The sequence below is a fragment of the Poecile atricapillus genome, chromosome 1 (assembly GCF_030490865.1).
Source record: "Poecile atricapillus isolate bPoeAtr1 chromosome 1, bPoeAtr1.hap1, whole genome shotgun sequence".
Taxonomy (NCBI): Eukaryota; Metazoa; Chordata; class Aves; order Passeriformes; family Paridae; genus Poecile; species Poecile atricapillus.
This window is the reverse complement of record NC_081249.1, coordinates 144,211,494-144,234,758: the sequence shown is the minus strand read 5'-3', so window position 1 is coordinate 144,234,758 and position 23,265 is coordinate 144,211,494. Positions and strand designations below refer to the sequence as shown.

At 47.7% G+C, this 23,265-nt stretch overlaps 1 protein-coding gene across 3 annotated transcripts in view; it reads right to left on the bottom strand.

Annotated features, from left to right (window-relative positions):
* The window catches only part of TYRO3 (TYRO3 protein tyrosine kinase), a 41,670-nt gene extending 22,419 nt beyond the window's left edge, over positions 1–19,251 (bottom strand). The window contains exons 1-6 of one of the 3 annotated variants that reach the window (XM_058856108.1): positions 18,687–19,251; positions 15,236–15,419; positions 13,084–13,184; positions 8,887–9,057; positions 6,049–6,135; positions 1,999–2,114 (exon numbers count right to left, since the gene is read on the bottom strand). In XM_058856108.1, the coding sequence (XP_058712091.1) occupies positions 1,999–2,114; positions 6,049–6,135; positions 8,887–9,057; positions 13,084–13,184; positions 15,236–15,419; positions 18,687–18,774 (747 nt within the window). In that variant the 5' untranslated portion in view covers positions 18,775–19,251. Of the gene's footprint in view, positions 1–1,998; positions 2,115–6,048; positions 6,136–8,886; positions 9,058–13,083; positions 13,185–15,235; positions 15,434–18,686 lie in introns of all 3 variants that reach the window. The other 2 variants (XM_058856115.1, XM_058856120.1) reach the window with 2 other exon arrangements.
* Positions 19,252–23,265: the final 4,014 nt, after the last annotated feature.

Below are 23,265 nucleotides of genomic sequence, written 5' to 3'. Positions count from 1 at the left end.
ATACACTTTTGGCACACTGATTTGTTTGGCTGGTAGAAAGGAAGACTCTCAAGTTTCCTGAAGAGAAAAGCATACTGTTGTCATTATCAGTGTCTTCCACAGCATGGAGAAACACAAGACAACAATTTTGCAAAACCCTGTCTGCTGGATGATGTGCTTCTGTTAAACACTCCCAAGAGCTGGTGCTCGTGCATCTGCCCCTTTCACAGCCTGGAACCTGGCTTGTGTTAGCAGTCAGAAAACGCTGCCATGCCCTGCCCTGTCCCCAGAAGCAATCTGCTTGTCTGAACACAGGGTTCCTGGGGCACCCGCTGCAATGCCTGAGGGCCAGAAAAGCACACCAAGCTTCCAATCCCCCTTCAGTTTCTGGGAGACTCCCAGCAGAAGTGCAGTTATGAGGAGCCAGGAACATGTGCATTTTCACATGGAAATGTAGGTCAATGCCTCACACAGAACCTCTCAATGTGGGAGTCAGATGAAGCATGGTTTTCTGACAGTGCAGGGTCATTGCCAAGTTATCCCGCTCTCAGACTCAAATGGAGAAACTCCGTCCTCCCCAAATAGAACAGAAAAGGCTTAGAAAAGGGGTGAGAGACTGCTGAGTTGACAGAAACTGGGCTGCTCTGATTCAGCCTCTTTTCCATGTGTCCCATCCCCCACCCCGCCCCTGCCAAAAGTGAGAGGGAGAACTTAAACCCCAGAATGATTAGCATTACAGCCTGCAAGCCAGAGAGAATAGGCTGTTCCAGCTCAAGATAACTGGCATTGTAAAACAGAGGAAGAAAACCATTTTCAACTGTGAACAAGAACAGAAGCAGCAACAAAACCCACAGACCAGGGCCAGCTGCATTCAGAAGTTCTTTCTGCCAGTGAGTTAAACTAGATGATGATTTCTTTTACTTCTGAAATATAATAGACATCAGAGCATGAAACCCCTGGTTTCCAACCCAAATAAAAGCAGGCTGCAAGTAACTTAGCAAGACTGCTTCCAGCATACCTTAAATTTATAATCCTCCTCTGCATAGTTGGCAACACAGCATAGAAATTCCACTCCAGCTCACAATGCTGCTGTAATCAGGTAGGGAAAGCATAGAGGCCTGGCAAATAAATCCATGGGGAATGTGCCTAGCTGTGTTTGCACAGCCTGCTTTGGGTATCACCATTTATTTTCTCACTGGGTTACCTGTTTTTTGATCTGATTCTACAGCCAAGTATGCAATGATAGAAGCTAACCCTGCCTGAGGTCAGACACATACCATTGCTCTCAGGAACTTCAAGAAGCAGACCAGTTTTTCAGAGATGCGGGGTACTCTGCACCTGGCAGAGCTACAGAACATTATAAAGCTTGATTTTCTGGGAAGAACTGGTCTTTGACAAGGGAAATCCAATCAAGATTTAGAGACAGAGCCTAAAATTGCTCTGAAACACACAAATAGGTCTGTTCTTGTATCAAAAAGCCCAATCTGTCTCCTGCCTCCATCATTCCTACCTTTCCTGTACCACATCCTATACTTTGCAAGCTCCTCATCCCTTGGACTCCTTGGTATGTCCAAATTCCTGCACTTCTTCTGGCATCCCACAGCACAGGTCTGATTTGGCGTGGCACCTGCACTGGAACAAGCTAGAGTGCTCCATGCAGGAAGGGTGAGTACCCTGCAGCCACAGCTGCTCCGGGGCACTTCCCACAGAGTGCTGTGTGCTTCATGTGTGCTGCAGTGCAACAACCTGGATGGAGCAGCTGCCACAAAGCAACTGATAACCTGCTGGCCAGAAGATTGTGGCCAGCCTTTAACACTTAACTTTTGAGCATGAAGTTCATGGCCTGCTCTTTGGCACCTGTGAGTTGCCTCCTGTTAAGTTTTTATGTTTTAAGGCTGTGAAGTAGGAATTGAAACACTGCTAATAAGATGTGAGAGCAAACGAGGGCCCAGGAAATGTTGTGGCTCAGGAGAGTGCTGTTATTCATGCAGGGCAGGGCACAGCCCAGAGAGGCCATACCTGGAGAGTGCAAGAATGGAGCGGTGCACGACCATCAAATCCTGGCACCCAGACCACGCTGGCATTGCTGCTGGTGACTTGGCTTACAGTTACATTGAGAGGCGGGAGAGGCATGGCTAGAAAGGAAACAAAGAGACCTTTCAGTGTACACAGAACTGAGCAGGTATTCACGTGGAAATGGAAGAGGCTTGAGGCTAAAAATTATGCAATGAAATCACTAACAGGAATGTGGTAAAATATCACATCTTTAGAGAGTGTCCCTGACTTCTTGTGAATGAAACTATTATTTTAACATTGGACAAGCTATTGTCAGCCATTCTCACACTGTCCATTGATGCACACAGGCAGCGGTTTATCTCTTTGATAGCAATGCCAGTGTGTGATGTTTACACCTTTGCTACTCAGCTCTCTTCCCTGCCCCCTCCATTGCAGGCCATGACTCAGCCCTGCACACAGCTGCCTGTGGACCCATACTGTGTACTAAATCAGGGCTTTAAAATCCCACCTCAGGTTCTCAGCCCAGCTTTTGACACCAGCTCTGCCAGCACTGGCTGGAGGGTGGTTTGCTGTAGTGACCTGAATACGCTGGAGCTGGGTTTGCACTAGACCTCTTTGTGCTGCCTCCAGGTGTCCATTGCAAACTCCCACTGAAACACCCTGGGACAGAGCCTGGACTGAAAACTGCCTCCTCAGGCTTGGGATGAATAAACTCTGTCTTACAGAGGGGAAATTCAAGCCAAAGGGAGTGCCTGCCACACATGGCTGATACCACTCCAAAAATTAAGGGCAGGGCCAGGAACAAAATCAGGATTCCAAGACTGGACAGTTAATCAGATGCTCGTGCTTCCTATCACCACAGCACAGCACCAAACTGGCTTGGCTTCCTTTTAGGATCCTTGATGCTTCCCTTTGACTTCTCCTTTCCTCTCACTGTAATTCCAAATAATTAATTCCTATCCTTCTGGTCACCATCCCTTTTTCACCTCTGAGTTTTCATTTGGGCACTTCACTCCTGCCAAAATTAGCAGCTTCATGAATACTAACCTCTCCCTTGACCTCCTTCTCATTTTGAAAAATTGTATGCTGATGCTTGTAGTAGTTTTCCCACAGCACCTCAACAAATTGTACCCTCAGGAGTCCTCTTTCAGAAACCCATCCTCAGGACAAAGGTCTGCCTGCACATTGAATTTTTCATGTCTCCTGAGCTGTAGCCATTGGAAAGCAGTAATAGAAGAGTAATTTCGAGCCAGGATTCCTACCCTGCCAGAGCACCTTTGTATTTCACTGCACCAAGGACAACCACAATACTGCTGCCATCAGCATATCCACAGGGCCATCTTGCAAGAGAAATGCAGAGCCCAAACACTCGGGGTCTCTGCAGAGGGCCTGAAGGAGAGGAATAGATGGTGACACAGATTAACCCTATAAAGCCTTTGTTGTCTGGTTAACCAGTTACCAGAACCCAGGGCAGGGCCTGCCACCTAGATAAGAACAGGGTGTGTGGGTGGGGGGTCACGGCAGCAGACCAAGGGTCTGGGGTGGAAGTTGGGCAATGAGCTCTTCTTTAGTTTCTTTTTTAGTTCTTTCTTTAGTTAAGACTTTCCTGCATCTTTGTTTCATCCTCTTTTGATGTTTTGTGTTCAGGTCTGTAAGTTCTTTAAAGGGAAAAAAATCCCGCTTTCACTGCTTGCTGAGTATTGTGGAAACATTGTCCATAACCCAAGCTTTTGCAGACACACTTGTAACTTTTGAGTTTAGCAAGGTGTACTTTCCAACACAGGATGTTAGGACCGAAGGAGGTATGTCCTGTGCCACCAGTGAGAACAAATAATCAACTGCTAACACAGCCTGTGTGTAAAGGAGACAGCAGCTGAGGAGGGGTGGTTTGTTAGCACCTTCCCCTAACTCTGCAAGCAAGGGCCAGATGTGTTTTCCAGTCATCTCTTGGGAAAAAACTGTGGGCGGCTGTTTCCTGTTGTGCTCCGAAACACACGGGATACAACCCTAAAAGTGTTAGCTGCACACATAAAGAAGAGAAAAGCCTGTCAGAAAGCAGGACCTAGAGTGTTAACATAATGAGAGTTAACTTCCCCAGTGCTTAGAGAGTAGCTGAACAATGGGGCTTTGTAATCGCTGGGGACTGTGGGCTACAATAACAGTAATTTTCTGCTTGGAGTACACCCAGCACATTGTGGGCACTACGCAGGATAATGAACAACAACAGGAGCAAATAGGAAGAAACATTAACAGTTTGTAAATGTCCTAGCAAAAATATTTGCCCCTGGAAACACAGGAGAAACTAATTGTTTAATAAATTGTAGAAAGATTTAAGAGTCTGCATTAGCAGATGGGTTTGTGTAAGAGAGGAAGGCCCTGAACATGCATGTGCAGACAACTACTCCCAGGAGTAACTTCACTGAATTCTGCACATTCATAGGATCAAGAACTAAATAAACATTATTTGGGCCTGCCCTATTTCTGCTGTGTAGGAGCTTTGCTTTAATTTTAACAGGGCTATGCTAGATCTTCAAAGTTTTTCTATTTAGAAAGCCTCATCACTTAGGCAAATTTATAACTACTTTTTTAGACATATCTGTGAGGTATTACAGACAGCTTTTATGACTACAGCACTGGACTTGCTATACAAAACCTGTTTTTTTTTCTCTAGGACATGCCACATACTGGTGCAATGCTAGTTGAGTGACTTAAGCTTACTTTTTCTCAGCTCCAGAATATGTGTGTGTGTGTGTGACACAAGTGTGTGATGGCAATATCTCCCTCCTAAACAGGCTGTGTGGACTCATTAGCTGATGACCCCTGAGGAACACTTTCCAGCTAAACATAATTGCTGGGAAATGAGACAATTCTGAGGTCTTTACCTCTTCATCTTATTAATGGTTAAAAAAATAATAATCTGTATTAACATAAAAAACTTTAAAAACTTGTTTATGCTAAATGGTTTTTCAAATTATGGCTTGGCAAGATATTTTAAAGTGTAATAGCTTTGTGAACTAAATTCTATCCCGGGATAAAATATCCATACAAGATATATTCTACAATAACTAACTCCTCTGTGTACACAAGCCTTTAAGGCAACAACTCCAAATGGTTTTAAATTAAGTTATAAATCTTACTAGTCCAAGGTACTGCATTCTTGGCATAGCAGTAACCGCAATGTCCTGAACAAAAACATACTCCAAGAGCAGTAGATTACAGCTGGATTTTGACCTCTCCTTTAATGAACACTAGCTACTACAACTGTGAGTTCTGATACTGACACAGACATAAAGGATTGCTTGTATTTGTGCTGAGCAATAAGCTACCACTTGGAACAAATTATTTTTGTGCCATGCCTGTCCTGGAACTGATGATCATGTAATTAAAAGTGCATTAAAGCATAACTAAAAATTCTAATACAGAAGCATCTCAACATGAAAAAGAGGGGAAGAGCTGATTGCTCTGACTATCCCTGTTTCAGCCTGGAGACTTCCAAATGGCAACTGGTCATGCACAGGCTAGGAATTATTTGTTTTCAACAAGCTTTTAAAGAGCAGAGAATTTAAAAAATAAAATTCATAAACACAGTGTGGATGAGCAGACCTTACTGGCCACTGGTGATCACCTTCCTTGACTTTTTTTTCAGGATCTAATGTGATGCTAATAAAAGCAAGCAGAAGCAATGGCCTCTTTAGCTCTAACAAGACCCATCTATTCCCAAGAGGGAAAAACTTCCCTGCTACAAATTTATACCAGCTTCATCTCTCACAAACAACTTAATCACCCCAGCTCTCTCCTTTTCAAGGAAAAGCTGTCATTTGATATCACATTTCCACTCCTGAATCAGATGTGGATTATTTTCAACAGCCTGGGACATGGCCCTGCATAGGAAGTGGGAACTGCTGCTAGAACACAAAGCATTGTTTCGACTGCTGAGAGCTCCAGCCGGTGCTGGCAGCTTTGAGGCAGCTCCTTGCATTAAGGAGCCCTACCTTCCCTCCCCAGAGAGCAAATCTGAGGCCCTTGCCCAGTCTTTTGCACCCAGTCTCTCACCTTTAATTTGAACAGTGGCGGTCCGAGATGAAGACAATCCCTTTATGTTATGAGCTTCACAGGAGAAAACTGTGCTTTGATTAATACCTGGAGATCAGCCAAGAAAAGGAAAGGAAACACAAATAGCTATATAATCCAGCTTCAACCTTCAGCAAAATTTCAATTGTTTGTGACATCCAGCTCAAGTTGTACAGGCAGTTGGAGGGGTGAGCTGGGTGCCAATCAAAGACATGCAGATTTCAATGTGACTAATGTGCTAAACACATTTTTAATGGAGGGAGTGTGGCAATGTAGAAAAGCTCCCATGGAAGTGTCAGAAAGCACTGAAAAGGAAGGAACAATCTGTCAGAACAGCAGCTCATAATGCTCAGGTAGTAGATGTCTGCTTCCCACATTCTGGTGAGCATCTTTGGAGCAAGGATTGTGCTGAACTGTGAGCTCACACAAAGCCCAACACTTTGGGCCTCAGCCTACACCTGAGCAACATTCATCTTCTAACTGGGCTGTAAGCCCAGGCAAACTTTTAATCAGATGCTGCCAATTTCTAGTCAATGCCCACCTGTTCCTCACCTTGCATCAGACTTCTGAAGACACACAAAGTATGTGGAAGTTAAATGCTACTGCATCAGCACTGAAACACTTTCCAGGGGTGATACAAGTAAGAATGTCTTCTATGAGCATCCATCCATCCATCTATCCACCCATCCACCCATCCATCCATCCATCCATCCATCCATCCATCCATCCATCCATCCATCCATCCATCTGCATCATACTGATGTCTGGCTGTTCCAGGATGCATATAAATATGGCAAATGAATCAGAATTGAGATAGGTTTGCAAGGCTGCCTGGACAACTGTGTCCAGCAACTACTGTCATGTGACTTGGCCCTCAGTTGCCTTAAAAGGCTCTACCTGAGAAAAGGTAAAGACTGGCTCACTGTGGGCATACAATCTAGGAAGGAAAAACATTTCAGAGCTGCACAGAGTAGCTTGCACAGTGTCTCTGACCTTTGATTCACCTCTCAAGCCTGAGACTAACAGCATTGCAAAGAAGGTGAAATGGAAGAGAGAAGGGAGTGCTATTCTCATCCCTGTGAACCAGATGAAGATGCTGCCAGCAGGCTGAAGACCAGGCAGCACAGAAGAGCAGCACCTGATGCGGTAGGCCTGTCCCAAGACAGAACCCAACACAGCCCTGCCCTGAGGAAAATACAAAATACACCACAAATCAGGAACTGCGTGTTCCCTAGCACCATGCCAGCACTGCTTTCCAAATACATCATTGCTGAACCTTCTAAATGCTTGCTTTCTAGCCAAGTAGTTAGTTACTATTTTCTTCAGAGCACGATACTTTCCTCAGCTAGCAATGCTTGTTTTCTTACCAAGTGTCTTTTTTGACACGCTTTGGTAATCCAACCACGCAGGTTGTGTCCTGCTACATATCTTAAATTGCAAAGACAAGATATGCCCAAGGGGCACCCCAACGTGCACTGAAAGAGGGTGTGCCCAAGGGGCAACCCAAAGAACACTGGAAGCAAATAGAGGTGCGGATGACACTTAATAAATAAAATAGCAATTCATCTGGAGAATCACTAGGAGCAGATGTCTCTTTTTCAGGCTTCCAAGCCCCTGTCCCCCAAAAACAGATATTTGTGAGGCACTGTGGGATGAGTTTAGTGGAGGAAGGGTGACTTATTTTTTTTATTGTCTTTCCCCTCTTGACTATCCATCTTTTCAGTTTCCATTTCAACAGGAAGATTATATCATAAGGGAGCAGTTTTCATTTCCAACTTAGAACAGCATCGGTGTCTACGCAAGAGAGGGAGCAGATGATTAAAACCATTTAAAATCACAAATCAGATTTTGATTTGTGAATAAAGTTCTAAGGAAAGCCTGAATAGGATTCGATTGTTCAAAGGATGGTCAAAGACATATAAAAACTCAGCCTGGGTGTAACTGTATTAATACTGATAAAAAGGGCATAGAGATGACTCTTAGCTGTAAAGAGTTTAGTTCTTTTAATTCTAGATAACTAGTTAAACTTTGGGTCAGGGCTGCTGAGAATAATGAAACAACAGCAAAGAGAAAATATAGCACAAGGCTGCTGGACAACTAACTAGAATAAATTCACTTTTAAGAGGTAACTGCAAGAATAGCTGCAGTCAGTTCCTGGTAGAGATACATCACCCTTTCTGAAAGTGGTCTGAAGAGAGGCCCTAATACCTACTGGCTCCTGAGTTTTTCTGCTGGCCCTGCTGGGAAAAGATCTGCGCTGGGGCAAACATTGGTCTTGAAGGGATCAACCAGCCCATCTGAGCACTGATTCAATCACTCTTCAAGTGTCAAACAATTACATGAGGCAGTCAGATTTTCATGATAAGAGCATCCAGCAAGCCTGCAAGAGCAGAGATAGGGGTGGGTAAGAGAGAGGAAAGCAGTGTATGACAGGGCTGTGCACAGAAGGAGGGATGGCATCTGTTGCATTTGAATGCTTGGAGAGTTCCAAGAGAAAGGGCACCTACAGAATCACTTCCATAACCATGAACACCCTCCACGAGGTGGAACAAGAGGCACCCAACGCATCATCTGCTCAATGGCATCTTTAACAAGAGTGCCAAACTCTGTAAGGGCCTGTGTGCCTCAAGCCAGCAGAAAACATTGGGCAAACATCACCCCTCGAGATAATCTTTGTATGTGATTATGACCACTGAACCCTTAATCAGAGTTAAACACCATTCCCATGAGTGGCTACCCAATGTTCAGGGCATGATCAGAAGAGAGCTCTTCTCCTCTTCTGATGCTCAAAGTGATCCCCTGCAGCCGCAGCAGCCTTACCTGACACATTTAAGATGGAGGGGGAGACGTCTGGGAGCCCCACTCTAGAGTCTCCCATCCACCAGACAATGGTCACTGGTTCAGGGGGACCAACAGCAGCACAGGCCATATGAAATGGGGCATTAGGAGACACAGACACATCCTCAGGTTCCACAGTAAAGTAGGGCACACCTGGAAAAGCAACAGACAAATGACAATAACTGGAGTAACTGCCTCTTGTTTATTTCCACTAATATCAGTGCCCAACACTGGACATCCATCTGTCCTGCTGCTAGCCCGAATCCGACGCCCTCTAAGCCCTTCACAAAAACCAAGGGTCAGATATGCTGGATCACCTCAGGGCACGAATGCCTAAATGCTACTACTATTAGAAGTCAGAGAGAAAAAGTGCTTGCTTCCCACAATGCCTTTGAAAAACCACTTTCAATTCAAGACTCCCCTATGAAACAGCTTTTAGTGGTAGCATTTTCTCAATTTTTCAGCAGGAGAGATTGGAGTTTAAAGCAGCAACAGTCAATAACTTTAGTGATGGCAGACACCACTTTAAAAGACAGCTAATCCAGCTGCAGATACTTCTTGCCATGCATTAAAAACTGAAGCTTGAGAAAGTGTTGTACTACCGGCTTTAACAAACCCATGAATGAGGAAAGAGTCCCCGCGGTGAGAGACTGGGAGCATTTACAATGCTCTCTCTGGAGCTTAATTGAATGGAGATGCCTTCCAGCACACTCTGACACCACGACAACCAGGCTGCCCTGGAGTCAGGGGTAATTTGTTTCAGAGCTGAAGGCTATCCACGGACACAGCTCTCTTGGTAATTATCTGTTCCCCACCATGGAAAGACTCCTGGTTGGTACAACAGGTCTCAGATTAGGCCCAGGGGGACCAAAGGGCAGCTGCAATGCTACCTACCTTAGGTCATCCCTAAGTGGCAATAGCAGTGTAGTTCAACACATCAACTGATGTGGTTCCTCTTATGGGCAATGCCAAAATTCTCGTGGTTTCAGTGCTCCAAACCAGTAGCACAAATTTCACCTGCCATCAGCAGCAGTGCTGACCATGCAGGACAGCCAGTTCATATTTCTGGTGGTTGGTGGAATAGCTGAAGGCCCAGAGAAACATTCAGTTCCCTTCTATACAGAAATCTTTGTGTGTCAAACACTCTGATACCAAGAGCACTTACCCCAACCAAAATAAGGTATTCTCACCTGCAAAAAGCATGTTTTGGAAGCTGCTGATCTGTTGCCCCACAGAAACAGAGGAACTGACAACATTGTGCATTCACATGCTGAACTTGCACTGTCTGTCCCTGGCCAAAGATGACAGGCCCAAGCACCTCCAACAGCAGTCAATTAATACAGATGCTTAAATACGGATTTAGAAGCCTAACACTTGACATTTCCCCCAAGCTACAGCCAAAAGTGCTCTCCTCAGTCTTTCACTGACTGTCCAGTCACTGCTTATGTCTTTCAGGCAGCAGTTCCTTTGTGCCTTCTTTGCCTCCTTCCCTTAGAGAAGTAAATGAACAGACTAAACCAGGTCTAAACCCAAGTCTCTTGAGGAATGACAGTGCCTATCTGTGCAAAGGGTAATGTTCAGGACAGGTATATCCATCGTCATGGCATACTGCTTGTTTTTGCTGACATATTATACTTAATTTTTTTATTGCATTCATACATAAACAATAAAAATGAGTAAGCTTTTGAGATACCAGCTGCAACACCTCTGCCTGCTTTGCTCTCCTTCTCCAAGGAAGATTAGAAGGGAAAATAATCACCGTTTCTCTACCTGTGAGCAGGATCCCTGCCTCCTGTCCATTTGTCATGACACCCAAGGTAAACTTTCAGGAAGATCCTGCCCAGCTCGGCAGGTTTTCTCACTTTGGGAGCAGCTAAACAGAGCAGACAAGACCACAATTAAAAACTTTCATAGTTGAAGGAGTGCAGCTGACTCATCCAGCTGAGGAACTCGCACTGCCCCTGTCAATGTTACCTGGGCAGCTCACTGCCTGTGACACGTTTGGCCTCCCAGTTCCTGGTACAAGAGGTGAGTGTCAGCACTTTCACAGATGCCCCATGGAGGCACTGAGCAGCCAGTGGACAGGAAATCAGCAGCAAAATGAGGAAATAATCCCACCTATTCCCCCTTCCAAGCCAGCGTCCAACCTTTAAAGCTGATTTTTATGTACAGCTCGGTTTTGAGACAGTGTTGATTCAAGGCATTGTGTCCACACAGGTATGGCTTGCTCTCTGACTAGCCACAATGGAGGCTAGCAGCCCCAGGAACAGCCACACAGTCAAGGTGTAATTTCAGATGGAAAGTTCTGTAAGAAACACAATCCGTTTTTTAATGCTCCACAGTGTGCCTCTGAGATCACCTCTCCAGGCATCAAACACCATCATGTTCTCAGGAAGGCCAGAGACTGGTTTCTAAGCCAGGAAACAGGTTCAAAACAGTTTTAGTTTTGTAAATTATAAGAAGTGTCTCATAAGATCAAACATTTTTATTACAAAGGCAGTTCAAATACCATAGCTAGAAAACCTGGCAGATACAGACTACCTAAGCAGATATTATACAGCACAGAAATCCAGTCAAGCTCACTTTAAGTTAGATCACCAACAGTCCACACTTTGTGTGCCACACTGAAGTGTGTCAGCACCTACTGAAAGCTGCAAATCACCAAAGATCCTCCCTCAGTCAAGAGGACAGTTGTTATCAATAGAACAACCACTGCTACACAAAGCTGGCACGTCCAGGGAAGAAATACAGAGATAACTGCAAAGGTGGGTCTGATAGGCTTTTGCATTCCCAGGTGTTTTCTTATGCTAAGAGCTGACACATTTTTTAAACTCCACCCCTTATCACTACTTGTTAATTTTTAATTTTATCCACCAACTCCCTTTACACATGACCACATTCCCAGTTCAAGTTTAACTACCTTCTTGTAACTATCATACTTGTTTTTCTCATAAAGGCAACTAGTTGCATTTTTTTTTACTTCTGCTGAAAGCTTTGGCCTTCATTCTCAACACACTTCACCTCACCTAACTGCAGCTGTTTTTTGTGACTTTGATACTTTTTGCCTGTGCAGTCCAGAAGGGCAGCACGGTTTTTTCTGACAGCTTAGCATGCTGAGCTACCCAATCACTCCTAATGCACCCACCATGCAAATGCAGCCACCTCTGGAGCAGGCCATGGTAATTGGATAGAAATAAAAACTCTGCACAAGGGAGTGTTTTAAGCAGTAAACAACAATTTCCATTTGAAACTATACCTGAAAACTTAGGTAGACAAAAGCCTGGGATTTATGGAAGGCAGAATGTGTTACTCTTCTTGTGAGAGCTGCTATGAATGTTTCCATTCTTGCTCTGAGCGAGCAAGACCTTTGCTGTAAAACACCCAGACCACATCACCTCCCACTACACCCTCCCTGCTCCTCTGTTTAGGACTGTCAATTCTGGCCCAAATGTTACCAAATACATCCAAAAAACTACTTCTGGCTGCAAATGCATTGTTCCTGTCAACTTCTTCACCAAGTATTAAGCCATCCTATGACTACTAGCTTCTGAGGATCTAACAGAATCGTGGCTCAAGGGAAATGAAACCAGAGAAAATAAGATCCACGCTGCCTTGGGTGAATTTTGAGCAGCCACGTAGAAGCCATTCTTATCAGACAACCCTGGACAGAAAAGTTCCGCATGGAACAGTCACAGCTATGAAGTGCTGATGTACAGCACTTCTCTCAAAACTCACAGCTGGGTTAAAACTGCACCTTGCCCACAAAGACCTGTTTGGCTGACACACAGGAACAGACTGTGACCCTGCTTAGAGAAGTGGGTTGGACCAGATGAGCCCTATGGATTCCTCTTGAGCCGAACTATTCGCCATTCTATGAATTATTTAGAGATGACCGCAACAATGGACTTAAAAGCTAAGGGGAAAGAAATGTGCTTGCACAAAAAGATCTTGTTTCCTAACATGCCAAAATAAAACCAGAAGGCAATGAACTGACAGCTCTGCTCTTTGAAGCAGTTCTCCTAGTTCTTATTCCTGCTCTGTAGTGATTTCCCTGCAGTTAGCAGCAATGGTTCAGAGCCAAGAAGCCTGTCACTGGAGCAATCTGCTCTCACCACTTCGACCTAGAGCATATTGGTGGGTCAGCCCTGAAAGGAAACCAGCACTACTACTCCTCCTTACCTTCCACTATGAGCCACACTTGTTGTGATTCTTCCTTCTTCCCCCCGTTCTCAACCTGGCACCAGTACTTCCCAGAATCTGTCCGCTCGACGGATTTCAAGCTGAAAAAAGTCAAAAGCCATATCGATATTTTATGTGGATAAAGCATGTTTTTGCCCCAAAGGACCCTCCAGTGTTTGGCAAACCAGATGCATGGAAAACACTGAGACACAGCCAGCTCTGGGGAGGAGATCAACAGCCAGCCAGCACAAAGCACATGGCAAAACAGCAGAGATGGGAGGCTCCTCTCTAAAGTGGGTGGAGAGAGTCCTTGCAGAGCAGACAATCTTCCTCCAAAAATATCCTCGCAGAAAACCAGTCATCTGTGTCCTCTGAGGATAGGAAAGGGTCATCTCCATCCTGAATCTTGACTCTAGCTAGCCTTCAAGTGCAACAGCTTGGCCTACAACCTCTGAGCTAGCAGGAAACTCCACACTGCAAACCTCCAGCGAGCTCGACTGCTTTGCCTCAGGTGACGGGACTGGCAACAGCCTCACACAGGAGCAGATGGGTCAGAAAAGGGTCCCCCTCGCCTCAACTGCGCTCAGCACTATTCTGATCCCAAGAGTGGCTCACTCTGCAAAACTCCTCGGGCCTCCCTGTATGTGATTTCAAGGGGTTATGCTGGTGCATGGTGAGCAAGGGCAGACTTTGGTCCCAGAGCAGCAAGGTCTCGGTTACCAAAGGCAACAGTGTGACTCTGAGAGCCCGTCAGTGCACCAGTGCTGACAGCTCCCCGCCGGACGCGCGGCCGAGCGTCTGCTGCCATGCAGGGATCCTCCGCAGAGCTGATGCCCACCTTTCTAACGCTAGCAGTCCTCCTCGGAGAAGGGGAAGGACGTCTCAGGAAGGAAGACAGAAAGGGGAGAGTGTTTGCCGAAATGCACAAAAGGGACCCACTACAGCCCGATTTTCAGAGCTGGACCTTCAAATGGCATCAGCTGTCCTGCCCAAGTTCTGAAACACAGTGATCACAGCAGAGAGTCACACGCGGGTGGTAGAAATGATCTCTTTAGGAGAAGAAAGGAAAAAGGAGAGAAAGATTCAGATACATCCAGATTTAGCACCCTAGCTTATCTCTGGTGCTGCAGAGAGTTCTCAGCGGAGTAAAACAAGAGGCAAGAAAGGAGATCAGAATGAGATTGTGAAGGACAGAATTAGCTAGCGGAACTGGGGGGAAGTAAACAGTATAGTTTCAAGACAAACTGTTTCCACAACATAATATTATGTAATAGTTTTACTGTGCACAGATGTTTTTTCCGACCAAAATGTTTCTTACCGACAAGCTTTAACACAAAGACTTTTAGTTGGTGGGATTGGAGACTGTGCAATGTCAATCCAAGACACATAGTAGGAGATGAAGCCAGAGCTCAGGGAAGAGTGATTCTCAGTCAGTCAACAGTTTTGAGCTCTTGTGGTATTGGTATATTTGTCTGTACAAGCTCTTTTAATGTACAAAATAGAGCAGAACCTTGGGTCTTGTGTATCTCAGTACTTCCAGAACTAGCTGACATTCCTCTTCTGCTGAAATAAAGGTACAGAGATCTGCTTTGCATAAGAGTTTTATGCCTCTGAGTGGGGCAGAACTGCTATCACGTAGTGTAAATGTATTAGGAATAGATCAGGATTCATTGCAAAATGAATCAGGGATGGTTCAGAGGACAAACACTCCTCCCCAAAGAAAGGAAGGGGATGTAGTCCTGGGAGTCTCATTTCTATCAACAATCCTCACCTTTTAGGCAGACTGACAGCTCAAGAGTAAGAGAACAGGATGAGTACAAGAGAGAAAACCTATTTATACTGCTGCACGGCAGAACAAGATGAACAAACAAAGCAAGACCATCCTTTCACCTTGAAGTCACGTCTCAAGCATCACAAGCATTAGCAAAGCACCTGTCCCCACAGTAGTCAGAAAACCAATATGGTTCTACTGGATAGAATCTCAGTGCTCAGTGGCTTCAGTTCTGCTCTCAGTTATGCCCTTGCCACACAGTGAACTGCAGACCTAAGGACTCTGCCCCACTGAGGGCACTGCAGTCGCAGAGAGATAGCTGACAGCAGAAAACTGTGCAATAGTTTCCATGATATTCTTCCTTCTCTGCATCTGTTGTACCTGAGGAAGCCGATCCAGTGCTCTTCATCTACTGGAATGTACACCTGGTCTACGCTTTGCACCACTGCTCCGTCCTTGATCCACAACATCTCGGGATCTTCCATTCCCTCGAGGCTGCAATTTAGTTTCACAGGTTGACCCTGGGACACCTTTAATTTGATTGGAGGTCCTGTAAATTTCATACCTAAAAAAAAAATACTACTCCGCCCCACCCCCAGAAGAAGGGGGGTTGGAGTACAGCAAATTACTCTAGGTTGGTGGTCTGGAATTACATACCCTACCAGCACATGCTGCAGAGGAGTGTGTTAGTCTCAGCACTGCTCTACTATGTCTGCTAAGCGATAGGCAAATGCAAGCACTGAAAGCACAATTCCTGGAGAAAAGTGGTGGTTCAGTGTGTACATGGGGATTTTTTCAACTCCTCTAACAGCAGGGTGATGTTCTGCAGAGCAGTGCCCAAGCAGAGACGCACAGAAACGCCAGGAGCTTCACCGTGTCAGTGATCCAGCAGTGCTAACTGCATCTGTTCAACATGCTACCACACCTCCCTCTTTTTCCCAGGCCTGGATTTAAGCTACAGTGTTCTTGTGCTGCTAAGAAATCATCACGCTTGCTCCATTGTATGCATTTGTAAAGAGGTTGGATATGAGAAAGAATCAATTATGTTTTGTTATTTGGCATACACTGTTCTCCTGCATTACAGAAAGCTTCTCTACAATTTTCAAAATCCATGAAAGCAAAGCCTATTCCACAGCATACCTCACTGAGGAGCAGAACTGTTTAGAGAACAGATATTTCTGTCGTGTGATGTGGGTGTGTGCTGAATGAGCCGCCTGGAGGACCCTTCCATCCAGCCAAAGGACCACACTGTACCCAGAGCTACACCATTGTGACCCCAAAGCAGCAGGGCCAGAGCCGGTGAAGCTGCTCAGGTCTGTATTGACACAGAAGCGATCAGAATTTGGCCCGGAGCGCTGTTACATGTGTGGGTGGACGGGGAGTGTTTCCCTCAAGCAGAAGCGAATGTATGGAATGTGTTACCATGAGAAGACACGGAAGCCAACTATCTAAGCACATTTAAGAAAGACAGGCATATAAAGGAGGAACCAGAAGATCAAAGGAGACCGTGGGAAAACAGGAAGGTAGAAAATACATGTAAAGTTAGTTTTGTTAGGGAGAGTGGCTATTTCCTATGCAGTGGCACAGGACTGACAGACCAGAACTGGTCTAGCCTAGTCCAGTATTACGCTCTGGCAGTGGACTCCACATCCTTCAGAAAAAAAATTACTCCATCACTCTTGCCTGGCCCTCACAATACATTACAACTTCACCCAGTTCACTAGGTCTCACAGGATGCCTTGCTAGCCCACAGAGCCGGTCAGAAAGCGCTGCTTAGCGAGCAGCCCTGTTGCTCTTGAACTCTGTTACAGCCTTACCAGTGATCCAACACAGATTTCGGATGTGCCACCTCCCTTCTTGCTCAAACGCCCCCCTCCCACATCCATGAGGGCACCACCTCACAGGGCAGAGGAGCAGCAGAGGAACTCACAGCGTGGCTGTAACAGCTGGGAGAAGGGGAACCAGCACTGTGGGACCAGCCAGCTCTCTGCCACCCACAGCCTGTACCCAGATGAGTACCAGAGGTCTAGGAAAAAACCCAGAACACAGGCAGAAGGTCTTTATTCCTTTCCTCGCTGAGATTCCTCAGCTGGTTTTCCGACACTCAGTCTTTTGCCTTTCTGTCTGCTGTTACTCATTTAGCAAATTCACAGAGAGCACTGGAAAACGGGCTAGCTGATCATTTGAGCTTAGTTGCTCCAGCTCGTTTGCTGGGCTAAGGATTTGATCACCTTGGGTGAGGATGATCTAACCTTGCATTACTTAACTCAGATGTAACACAAACGACATGTCCCAGTGCATGCCAGAAAGCATCCTCCCTCCCTTTCACCATTCACAGTACTAGAATACAACACGAAAGCTTCGTAGCAGCTCTCTCTGTGCTACAGAAAACTGATACAGTCAGGCTGCTACACGAGCACAAACTGACAGACATTTTCATTACAGGTGCCTTCATGGAAAATCAAACTACTCAGCATCCTTCAGACTGCCCTGCTGAAAGAGTTAGCCACAAATGAAACCAGGAAATATTGTTAGAAATCATTTATAGTTTTCAGTCAGCAGAGAAATCAGTGATGTAGGAAATTAACATACAGTACAAGTGTTCAGTCAGAGTTGCACATACCATCCAAGTATAATCCCTTCATCAATTTTAACCAAAATGCAGAATTACAGATCAGGTATTTTTAATAACTTCACAGGTCAAAAATGCAGTTTTGGCTGCAGCATCTCTTCCTGCAGGTATCAGGAAGAATCACATAGGAGGCAAATAGGGATTTTAATTTCTACCTATTCCTTGTTTTACTCTCCCACCCACTGTTTCTCATCTGACAACATTCTTGACTGTGCAAGAAGTAATTTCATCCAAATAGGTTCCACCAAGCCTACCTGTAAGAGCTGCAGATTGTGAAATGTATAGATAGGAAACAGAACTGTATTAAATTTCTTATCAAGCAGTTGTCTGAATTGACAGCAAGTGAACACACTAGTTGTCAAAATACATGGCACATCTGTTTGTTTGCTTTTTAAACTTGGTACCTCTGAATATTTTAATTCCTAGGAACAGAATATGTTTTTTGTGATGTTGGGAGCGGAGAGAGAGGAAGACGTCTGCTCATGCATGCCAGGGTAAAGGCTTTTTGCTCCTCAGATTCCTTAGGACACTAATCTAGCGATCCAGCCTGTGCCCCAGCCTCCCCAGCTCCGTGTCACTGCACGCACATCGCTCCACACGCAGCGCGGAGCCCAAACTCCCGCTCAAGTCGGGAGGAGGCTGGCCGGGGCGCCGAGACGCTGCAGCACGCTGCCTTTCCCGGCCGACTGGGGGGTGAAACTTCGGAAAATGAGTTCGCGAGGGAAAAAAACAACAAAAGCCACCCAGGAATGCGTTAGCGCCCGGCTTTCCTCGGCCGCGGCCCGCGCTAGGCACATTCCAGTGCGATGCCTCCGCCAACACCGGAGAGGATTACTCGCTACTCTACTCGCGGGCGGGCGAGGCTCGCACAGCCCGGGCTCCCCGCCGGCTCCCCAGCGCCACGTCGCCGGCCCCACAAACGCGGCGGAGCCGCCCGTGCCCGGCCGGGAGGGGCAAAATGCCCCGGCCCCGACCCCCACCTGTGGCTGCCCGAGGCCCCGCGGCCGCCGCAGCGGGCGGACCAGGCGCCCCGACGCTACTGCCGGGCGGCCCTCAGCGGGCTGCCGACACCCGTAGGGGTACTACGGCCGCGGGGAGACCCGGTCCGACGGCAGGAGCCGTGCCCCGCAGCCCCTCCCGCCGCACCCGGGGTCTCGGGGGGCAGTGCCCCGCCGCCACCGGGTTGTCAGCTCCGCTCACCTGCCACGGCAGCGACGTCCCGGAGTGCCGCAGCCCAGAGTCCCAGCACGAGGAGCCGCGGGATCGCCATGCTCCGCTTCAGCTCCATCGCTCCCGCACCACCATCCTCCCCCCTGCTCCCGGCGCCGCGGGGGGCTCCCACCGCCCGGGCAGGCGGCGGCGACAGCGGCTGGGGCAGCCCCGCGTCGCCGCCCGAAACCGGGCTCTCCCGGGAGCCTACGGGGACGCTCAAACTTCTGGCTCCGGCCGGGGCGAGCCTCGGGAGAACCTGCTGCGGGGCGACGGCGCGGGTCGGTGGGGTCGGGTCGGGTCGGGTCCGCTCCGGTCCGGTGGCCGCCGCCGGGCGATCTCCCCCTGCCGGCTTGGCCGCCGCGGCGCCACTCTGCGGGTCCGTCCGTCCGTCCGTCCCTGCCCAGCCGCCACCGCCTCCTTCAGGAAATGGCGCTCTCGGGCGGTCACCGAGCGCTGTGCTCCCCCTCTGACATCACGTCATGAATATGCATGAGCCGGGCGCCCACCGCCCCCGAAGCGGCGAATCACCGCGCCCGCCGCCCCCGCTCCGCCGCCCCGGGACGGGAGCGGGGCTCCGAGCCCCCGGGAGGGCGGCACAGGACGGGGCGGGGCGGGGCGGCAGGGCTCGGGGAGGGGTGTGGAGGCGGCGCCCCTCGAGGGCTGCTCCGCCGGGCGGCCTGGTTTCCAGAGCGCCTGGAGCGGGTGACCCACATCCGCGGGAGCTGCCGGGGCACCGCTTATCCCCCTAGCCACATGTGGCTCCTCTGGAGCCCCGGCGCACCATCCCCAGGGGAGGCGGACGTGGGGCCACCACCGGGACTCAGCCCCTCCAAGCCGAGGCTCTGCCGGGATGAGCAGAGCCCCGCCTCATGCACACAGCACCCCCAGCCCCACCTCCCTCGGCCGGCCCTCTCCAGCTCCTTGCTTCGGCCACGCTCTCCCCACCCTCCGGGCTCTGGCCCCGGGGATGCCGCTCACCCCACCCCGGCGGCTGAGCTGTGGAGGAGCACCGGCAAAAGTGAGGACATCCACCCGTGCCCTTCAAGCAGGATCGGCTCGGCCTCGACCATTTTTCCGCTAGCGGGAAAGTAGGGAGAGAGCTTAGGAGGGAGATCTCTGCTGCCACAGGGTTAGTAGAACGGCGTGGAAAAAGTCACTTACAAACAGCGTTTTTAAAAATCTGGCGCTGCCTTTTCGTAGGAGTTACGGTGAGAATCTGGGTTGAAAGGCGCCATAAGGAGCGATATCGTTACAACACGATGCAGCTCTTAGCTCTGCCACAGCCATCAGCGTGCAGCACTTGCCCAGCAGCTCCTGCAACACTCTGGAAACCTGGCTAAAAGGAGAAGTGCAGGGAAACTGCATTATCCTCAGGAGGGGGAAGGAGAAACTGAGGCACGAGAAGCTCATATAATTCCATTCCAAACTCTAATCTTCACTCCCCCCCCAAGTCATTTGCATTTCTGATAGGAATTCCTAGGGGATTGGAGCAATGCCAAGAAGATGTCATTACTGGAATGAAAATGTCACTCCCTCCCCAGTGCCTCCTGCTGCAATGAGGTAGCTGGGAGGAGACACCGGCAAAGCCATCCATTCGAGTGCTCGTAGGAAGTCTGGCTGCACTTGGGGACAGGAGATCGCCGGGATCACTACAGCTCTCGGGCTGAGATGTTCTGTGCTGGTGCTTGCTAAAAGCTTCATGCACACTTTGCTGTTGCTGTTGCCTCTCCCCCATGTATCCATCCAGCTACATGGCGTGTTTCTGCACTTACGGCAAAAGCACCCTCCAGACTGTAGCTACTTCTGCATATTTTAGTTGTCTCATGAGAAAAAAATAATGGCCATTAAAATAATGACATGTTTCTATGGTGTTTTCATTCTCAGGATTTCTTCTCGCCCTACAATTACAGAGGCTTTACATTACACTGGTCCCATGGGCTCAGGAAGTGCTCCAGTTGTTGTAGCATGGCACAGGCCAGATTTTGGGTTGGTGTAAGAGAGCAAAGCTTTGCTGGAAGCAGTAGACCAAGGGGGATTTTGCCCTGATGGGATCTGACTTCAGCTGTTCTGAGAAGGGCTTTGTGTTAACAGTGATAGGCAGAAGAGCCATACGAAAATTGGACTGAAATTCTGCACACACTGCCAGTTGAAGTGCAAACTGCAGTGGGAAAACTTACAGAGAAGTGCAATATCACCATGCAGAAAGCAGAGGAACTGCTGAATCTTAAATGTTTTTAGGAACTGAAGGCAAATAAACTCTCTTGGCCTCTTGTGGCACTGAATCAAGCACCTCGGCTTTATTCTTCAGGCTGTAACATCAGTGACAGCTCTGTTCACACACAGGACACAGCTGCTGGCTCTCTGGATTACATTCTTTCCTTACTTCTGCTACAATAGTGTGTTGCTACATCTCACCCGACATGCTGGGAAGTGTAGGTATATTCCAGAAAATGCATGAAGAACTATACAATAATCCAGAGGTGAACGCCCAGTGCTGGGAGACTTCTGAAGAAGAAAAAGAGAAGAAAGGACAAGAGGGAGGGAGGGAGGGAGGGAGGGAGGGAGGGAGGGAGGGAGGGAGGGAGGGAGGGAGGGAGGGAGGGAGGGAGGGAGGGAGGGAGGGAGGGAGGGAGGGAGGGAGGGAGGGAGGGAGGGAGGGAGGGAGGGAGGGAGGGAGGGAGGGAGGGAGGGAGGGAGGGAGGGAGGGAGGGAGGGAGGGAGGGAGGGAGGGAGGGAGGGAGGGAGGGAGAAGGAAGAGAAGTATTTGCTGGACTTCCTCACCTTCCTCTACTGTTCAGCCCCTTCTAACTAACTACTGAAACCCAACAGGACATCTGGAACAGGTTAACCCAGTGAGAAAGCACCCCGAACCCCCATTTCCACACGAGAAGCCATATAGCCCTAAAGGTTCAACAAAAGCTGCTAGCACATGCCACTGCTTCACTGTCAAAGTAGTCAGTCTGCAACTGGATAGAAAATCCCTGTGTTTTGTACAAGGTGTTTTCTACAGAGCTGCCTGGGTTTGCACTGGGACTCAAGAACTTATCCACTCCATCCTCTGAGCTGGGATTTGAAAAGGAGCATTAACCCCTCCATTGCTAGGGGGCAAATCCCTCATCCTGCATCAGGAAGCCACGACAATGGCAAGAGCAAAGATGAAGTGGCATTCAAGGGTTGCAGGAGTACAGGAGTTGCTCTGCTGTACAGTGTAGGAGACCCAGGATGGCTACTCAGGTGCTTCCTGAGTGGGAGATTTGTTGAAATCAGCATATTTAGTCCCAGACTAGAACAAGAGCTGCTCCCAGCTTTTTGGTCACCACCAGAGACTACAGCAAGTGACAGGAGGAAGCTCCATGTGTGTGAGGGCTTTTGCAGCTTAGGGATGGCTTCTCAAATGAATGCCCCAAAGTGGGGCCAGAATACAGTGACTGAGGAAGCACAAACCCTGAGGACTTTTCCAAAACTTGCCAAGGACACAGGCTGAGAGCTACTGGATAATACAGTGGGTTTTCAGGTCACTGAAAAGGACTAAACTGAGAATAAACTGCCTCTATTCTCTGCCCAACCCATCATAATGGATTGTTCATGTCAGATAATAATAGTGTTTAACATGGCCACTTCTGAGGACCCAAATATAACTCTCCATCTTGGCACACACATGGGACAAAACTGGCCATCCCAAGACCTTGGGTTTGGTATTTAAAACCACATGTGGCTGCAGCAGCAACAGCAGCTCACAAGAAGGCTGAAACTCATCCTGCTTGTGTCTGGGCTAAGCTTACCATAACTGAGTTATGCTGCTCATTTGGGAATTCTCTTAGCTACAGCTGAACTCTGTTCTCTTTTAATTTATATTATTCTGCCATCTCTTCCCTTCTCCTTTCTTGTCTTCCTCTCAACCACCTTCTTCAGTAAGCAACTGCATTGAAATATTCCAGCCTCTCTGTTTCAGCCTCATCCAGCTCTTACATCTTTCACACGTGCTGGTTTTAACTTTCTGTGTGAATCAAAAAAGGACAGAGAACTCTATTAAAAACTTGCATTTACTTTGTCTTCAGAATACGAGGTTATCAGGTATGAGTCTGAGCTTTGAGTTCAGACCTGATCCTTTCCTAGTTCCCAAACTCACCCAGCTCTGCCTGGGTGTAGCAGGTGGCATAATGTACACAAGGAAGACTAGGATTGGGTCACTGTATGGTGGATCTAAGTTTGGATTTTTCTCTAAGTTTCAAGGTTATCCAGTTTGGCCCCAGCCCAATTATAATCATCACCCCAAGCCCAAACATTGTTCCTCCACATGTCTGGGATGGTTATTCTTTTTAGAGGTGATAAACTAACACATCATATGTGTTATCTGTCTTTTGTGATAAATGCCAAGCTGTCAAAATGAAAATGTCACATAAATCACACATGAAGTATTTACATTAAAAAAGATCAACTCATAAGAATTTTAAAAACCTTTCTGATGGTGCCATCATTTGCAGGTTAGCCAGGTATTGCCAATGTTTCCATTTCTGGAGTTGAAATAAACACAGCACATCAAAACAGAGGCATCAAACAAAAACAA